General features: G+C 33.0%; 1 protein-coding gene and 1 long non-coding RNA gene across 3 annotated transcripts in view; both read right to left on the reverse strand.

Moving 5' to 3' along the window:
* LOC126762209 (uncharacterized) overlaps nt 1-7155 on the reverse strand; it is a 200662-nt gene that overhangs the window by 123849 nt on the left and 69658 nt on the right. The gene's annotated exons all lie outside the window — the stretch shown is intronic.
* On the reverse strand, nt 3820-6364 carry LOC126762205 (dnaJ protein homolog 1). Its single transcript, XM_050478773.1, has 2 exons — nt 6155-6364; nt 3820-5533 (listed from the first exon to the last, which is right to left on the reverse strand). The coding sequence occupies exon 2, from the start codon at nt 5487-5489 to the stop codon at nt 4452-4454; it is 1038 nt and encodes a 345-aa protein (XP_050334730.1). The 5' UTR covers nt 5490-5533; nt 6155-6364; the 3' UTR covers nt 3820-4451.

The raw sequence follows: 7155 nt of genomic DNA on the forward strand, positions 1-7155 counted from the left end.
GAAAATAAGAAATTGGTGCCGAGCCAAGAGAAGTTGAGTTCCAACTTTATTCACATACGGGTTTGGCAATTTTTTCGTGGCTTCAGGTTTCGAGCGCGAAGTTTGAACTTCTTAGAAAAATGTTAGAAGCTAGCAAAAATGCCCGAAGCTACCACAAAACTAACCTCACAATCTACACGTAGGACAATGAAACAGTTCTTGAATTATTTACTCATTTCAACTGGAAGCAGAGATCACATGACAAAAATATGATTACGCAATGCAAAAACAAATATTTAATCATTACAAGAACAAACAAAAAACACACACGGAAACATACGAAATAAATTAATGCAACTAATTACTGTTAAACGTAGCATTTTTAAGGTGAATCACAAAAACAAAATAAAAGAAAAAACAACAAAAACCAAAATCAGGCAATTGACGAACAATGAAGACTCGTTTTTAAATAACGTTTAAATACACGTCACAAAACTTAGAAAAAAATACCAAAACAAGTACCGTTAATAAGTATGTCTGGTGAAACATAGGCGGACAGAATACAGAAAACAAAAAACAAATAAATTAAATTAAATTTTAGCAAACCGAAAGTATTAACGGGCGGTAGTGAGCGGCAGTGAGAGTGAGAGAGGGAGGGATGGTGAGGTAAAAAAGGACAGAGAGACGATGAGGGCGAGTACCGTGGGAGGTAAGTGGCATAGCAGAGGCAATACATTACATACACACATACAAAGTAGCAAATACAAAAACAAAAACAAATAATTACTAAACAATAATAAATCAAATTGAAGCGATTATCGATTCTAGTGCAATTTCAATATACGAAACACCATTACAAATACATACAAACAAGCAAATAAATAACAATTTAAAACAAATAAATAAATTATATAATAAATAAGCGCAGATACATACATGCCGTTATACACCAAAAAACACAAGGTAACGACGTATGAATGCGAAATCTAGTGAAATTGTTTTAATGATAATTTTGTGTGTCACACACACACATACACATGCACACATACAACACATGCATACATACGTATATAGTTTATGTGAATTGAATGCCTTCAGTTATCGAAATCAAAAGTTTATCAACAAATATACATACATACAATAACATAGAACATTTATTAAAAAATAAAATTAAAAATAACAACAACAAAAACAAAAACAAAAAACGAAAAGCGAATAAACCAAAGCGTAATTTATACATTACTTATATATACCTAAGTGCATACATACATACATACTTACATACAACATTAATACAACAAGAACAACAACAATATGGCAGAAGAACAATAAATTGTTGCGTAGTACATACACACACCTACATACATACATACATACATAGAAGCATTTGTTGTTTTGTGTAGTCGAACTTTTTTATTTTTACAAAAAGAAAAATGTTTTTTCTTGATAAATGCCGTTAAGCAAATCGATAACTCGCGCAGCCGGTCGATAAACGACAGACAACATAATGATTTATATATTACATAAGTACATGCATATACAGCTGTGTGTATGTATATTGTATATGTATTTAAGCTTTAAGTAAATGGTTAATTGATTTCTACTTTTAAGTAACACACACACATACACACAATTAATGTATTTTAATAAATTGATTGATTTTTAAATAAAAAACAAAAACAAAAGTGCAATTCGCAATTGCATTTCGTTTATATACATATTGAACTATTAAACTAAATAAATTAACAAATAAACAAATGAAGATAAATTCAACTAAACAAGCAACAACAAAAACCGAAAAAATAGAAATCGCAAAAAACAAAAACAACAAAAAACAAAAACAAGTAAGAAGTAAAAAATAATTGAATTTTATGAAATTAAAAACAAAACAAAATGTGAGAAAAAAACAAAAACAAATATTATAGTTGTAAATCAATTGAAACGAAATGAATGATTACCGAGCAAATAAATGTATTAAATAATTGAAACTGTTTAATTAAGTATTTGAAATGCAAAAGCAAACACACACACACGCAAGCAAACAGTTTATTGAATTTAAATTTGAAAACGAAAGCATGATGAAAACAAAACTAAATGAGAAAACACGAAAAATAATAAAGAAAATTACAAAATGCGAATGTCAACAGCAAAACACACACACACGCATACACAAATTACAGGAAAAACACGCCTACACACACACACACAGAATTCAAGTACGAATATGAAATTGTTTGCAACAACAAAAAATGAGAACTTTCGAAAAATGATCAAATACACTGGAAATAAAAATAAAAACGCAAAGTTAATTTGCAAATTTCACTGAAGAAATGTAAAAAAAAATCTGCTGTGTTTCATTTGAAATTCGCTGGCATTAGTGGCATGGAATACGGGTTACGTAATCGCAAAGGCAAGTATGCGGTAATTCAATGGCATATACGAGTACCATATAAAAAATCTAGATTTCACTTTAACAAGCAATGCAAAAAACAAAAAAAAACAAGACTTGAAAGGCAAAACTCACAAATAAAAAAGTTTTCCATACAAGAACTAGTTGTTGTTGTTGTAGCGGCAGAAATCTGGTTACCCGACTGTTGTGGAAACGGCCATACAAGAACTTCATTTAGGTCAGTTAGTTTGTATGGCGCAATATGCTATAGTGGGCCGATCTAGACAATTTCTTCGAATAGCAAAGGACTGCTTTGGAAAAAAAAACATGTCAAATTTCGAGAAGATACCTCGGCAATTAAAAATTTTTCTATGCAAGAACTTGATTTTTATCGTTCAGTTGGTATGGGAGCTGTATGTTATAGTGATCCAATCGGAACAATTTGATTGCAGATTGTAGCGTTGCCTTAGGAGGTAATAAATGCCAAATTATATGAAAATTTGCCGCCAAATAAAAAAGTTTTCCATACAAGAATTCATAATTGTTCAATCAGTTTGTATGGCAGCTATATGCTATAGTAGTCCGATCTGAAAAATTTCTTCAGAAATTATAGCATTGACTTAAACAATAATCGCTGCCAAATTTCGTTTAGTTATCTTGTTAAACAAAAAGTTTTCCATGCAAGAACTTGATTTTGAGCATTCAGTTTGTATGGCTGTGGTGGTAGTGCTATCGTGAAAGATAATGCATGTCAAATTTTATGAAGACTTGTTGTCAAATAAAAAAGTTTTCTAAAAAGAAATCAATAACCCACAAAGAATTTAACCAAACACGCCGAAGGTCGAAGATGAGCCGTCGTCGTACACATTCCCACGACAGTCAAGCCTAAAAAATGGAGCAAATACAGCCAAGCGCCGACAACTCAGTGCATTTTCTCAAATTTGTTTGATGAAAGTTTTCTGCCGCTCCAACAACACCGATGGCAAACAAATGACAAAAACAAACTACATTTTGTGTTAATAAATACATTTTCATTTATTTATTTGAATTTATTGCAATACTTTATGGATTAATACAAATAAGTTAGCCGAAAAATGGAAGTAAATTCAATTTGTTAAAACTGATTTAGAAAGCGGCAAAAAGTAAACAAATAAAACACTGTTAGCAATATTTATACTAGTTCTTTCAAGTATAGTGAAACATCTATAAAAAAAAACATGCTCGCACACATAAGTACATACGTACACAAATGCGCATATGTACTAAAACGTACATCGTTTTCGCTCTTCGCACTTTTTTTTTACCTAAACCATGAAGACCGCGTTATAAGATATGTAGAATTTTTTTTAAACAAAGCGACATGCTGCACTTGTAACAAACTTTTCACAAAACAAATATTTTACAAAACAATTTCTTATTGCAAATTAGTTAAGTAAAGAAAAAACGCGCTATTTAAAATTTGTTTAATTTTTCGAAAGATTTATTTTCTTCATCAGTCTCCAGGTATATTTTTTTCTATTATCAACGTTTTCATTAGCATGCTGGTGCTTATTGTGTTACAAAACGTTACGTCACAACACCTCCAGCCATTAACTGAAGCCGACCGCAATCAATTTGTGGGCTGGAGGTGCGGTGGTTCAATGTTGTTTACAAACTTTGTATGTATGTACACCAAGTCTTACACAATGTCGTGATTTTTAAAGACATGTTTCATATTTGTTTGCTATACAATGTTTTGCCTTTTGTTTAAATTAATCTTACAACTAATTATTAATAATTCTAATATACAAATATTACTAGCTCTTGCTAACTTGTGTATATCTAATAGCAATTAACAGGGAGAAATTATAGTAAACATTGTTTAACTAATTTAATATAACCTAAATAGTATAAACTGACAATGTATGAATTCCAGTTTCTTTTCTCAATTACAAGTGCTGCACAACAATGTGTACACAAATTTTAACCCATTCATAATTCCCCCTGGGACACCCGCCCAACTTAATATCTAACTAAGGACAACTTATTGGCGCTGAGCACAGCCCAATTGTGCAGTGCCTTATATCCCATCCATCCCCCCGTCTTAGTTTGGTAATACATCTGCCAGCAGTTCTCTTGTTGCTGGCGGCAGGCTGTCGGGGAATTTAATATCAAACGCCACTAAGAGATCTCCTCGTCTTGTTGGTTCTTTAGGGAAGGGCAATCCTTTGCCAGGTATGCGTTTCACTGTGTTTGGCTTAATTACTTCTCCCACTGAATTCAATGTTATCCGATCACCTTGCAACGTTGGCACTTTCACTACTGTGCCACACAGCGCCTCTTTTAAGCTTACGCGTGCATTATATTTGATATCACTGCCCTCACGTTTGAAGAGCTGGTGTGGTTTGTCGCGTATTATGAAAATAATATCAGCCGGCACCTTTCCGGGCGTTTGGTCGCCTTCTTTTTGGAAGGTAATCTTTGTGCCAGCTTTCCAACCGGGTTTCACCGTGATGTTCAGTACTTTCTCTTCCTTGCGCGGTTGACCGGTCGCCATTGACATACGTGAAATCTTCATTTTCTTTACACAACCTTTGTCGACTTCCTCCAACGAAACATATAAATCGTGTTCAATTGGTGGATCTTGTATTTGTCGTTTACGATTTGGCTGTGCATTGAACGATTGTGAACGGAAAGCTCCACCACCACCGCCCATTTGTGTGTAGATATCATCGTCATTGCCACCGGACATGAATATATTCTGTGAGTCTCCAAACATACGACTGGGATCGCTTGAACTGAAGAAAATACCAAATGGATCGGACGAACCAAAGAACTGTGCGAAAGTGGCACGTGGGTCACCGTGGAATTGATAGCTGTAGTTGCCACCTCCCTGTTCGTTTGGACCACCAGGCACACCGCCTTTCAAGCCCTCTTCACCGTATTGGTCGTATATGTCACGTTTCTTCTTATCTGAAAGCACTTCATATGCCTCCGCAATCTCCTTGAAACGCTCTTCTGCTTGAGGTGTCTTATTTTTGTCTGGATGGTATTTTAACGCCAGTTTCCGATAAGCCTTTTTAATTTCATCGTCATTGGCACTTTTGTTGATGCCAAGAATTTTATAGAAATCTTTACCCATTTTGTTGGAAATGAATAGAAACTATTTTCTTGTTGGTTTGAAAACTGCAAAATAAAAACAAATTTGTTATTTTGATTATACTTTTTTAATATATTATATTAATGTATAGTAATTATACTTGTTTATACGGCATACGAGAAAATGTCTTTTTTATACGGAAGTTTTTTTTAATAGCATCAAAAAAATTTCGCTAATTCTTTACCCAATTACATACATACATAATTAAGAATTTTCTAGAATTTCGTTTTTCAGCATTCCCTTTTGAAAACAGATAGACGGTCACGTTTGCATGAATGAAACGATATTTTTGCCAACTGTTTCCTATTACAATATCCACAAGTTTCTAGTACATTTGCACGGTTATTTTCACATAGTCCGTCCTGCTTTAACAAACATACAGCCATCGCCAATAAGAAAAAAAAATCAGCTTGTGGGTTGCTGACGCGTTGGAGGGGCACATCCAAATTTGTCGTAAGTGATTTCATCGATAATTCAAGAAAAATCCCATAACGCCTTCAGATTATTAATTTATAAGGAAATCGCTTACAATCCAAATAAACAAGTTGACCGCTCCAATAAGATTTGCCCGATTATTGACCTTTACATTTTCTTTGTCTCGTACACCATTTAAATACAAGTTTTTTTTTACAAATACGTGTATTTACCTTTAGTTTCAATATTTACGTTGCTTTTTATTCAATTTTCTGCACTTCAAATTTTAAATAATTCCGAAAACTTGTAAGCAAATAATAAAATGTTAACTAGATTTACAGTACGATTTCTTGTATAATTTTTCACTTAATTTCACTCCTCTTCACTTCTTCCTGCTGTAACAGCAATAAGATGTTTCGTTTTCAAATGTTCTTTTATTAATGCGCTCATTCGCCAACCGACACTCCTATTTATAGAGGGATTGTTTCACGTATTCTAGAATGTTCCAGATCAAATTGACGTTTCTCACACATTCCGTTTCGTTATAACGACATTCCGCTGATAAAGCCGGGCGCGTTCGAGAAACTGATTTGATTTTTTGAAAGATATATTTTTACAGCAAACAAAAATTTAAGAAGTTTAAAAAATGGTTAAACATAAAGGGGTGTGTAAGGCATAAACAACCTGTTCACTCTGATATATAAGTAAAAGATATTGTATCTCTTTCTGGTAGAGAACACCTACCCATGTACATAAAAATATGTGTGGATGAGAGAACCAGATAAGCAATATGATTAAAAAAGAGGTGTGATCTGAGAGGTGATAAAGATAAAAGGAACATTAGGCGATACAAATTGTAAACAAAGAGAGATAAAATATGTGCACAAGTGAACAATTTATGCGGAACGACACCATACAAATATTGTATAATAATTGCACAAACCTAGTTAATAATATATTTACATTTCCACTCAAAGCTGGCATAAAATTTTGTAATTTTATTATTGTTTGGAATACTTTTAACATTCACTGTAAAACCTGCCCTCGGTCTTGCGTCGAACTGAGAAAACTGGGTACCTAGATCACAGATTTCCTTTTAGATTTACACCTAAATATATATAGTATTATATTAAAACTAACCAAAGCATTATATTCAAATATTTATTATCGTTATTGTTAAACAAATTGTTGCAGGGGCAAATATTCGCGTTAAAAAGCTAACTAACTTTTGTTG

Source organism: Bactrocera neohumeralis, chromosome 6 (assembly GCF_024586455.1).
Source record: "Bactrocera neohumeralis isolate Rockhampton chromosome 6, APGP_CSIRO_Bneo_wtdbg2-racon-allhic-juicebox.fasta_v2, whole genome shotgun sequence".
Classification (NCBI taxonomy): Eukaryota; Metazoa; Arthropoda; class Insecta; order Diptera; family Tephritidae; genus Bactrocera; species Bactrocera neohumeralis.

Coding starts and splice junctions, on each gene's coding strand:
- LOC126762205 (XM_050478773.1), bottom strand. CDS start 5,489: ATGGGTAAAGATTTCTATAAAATTCTTGGCATCAACAAAAGTGCCAAT.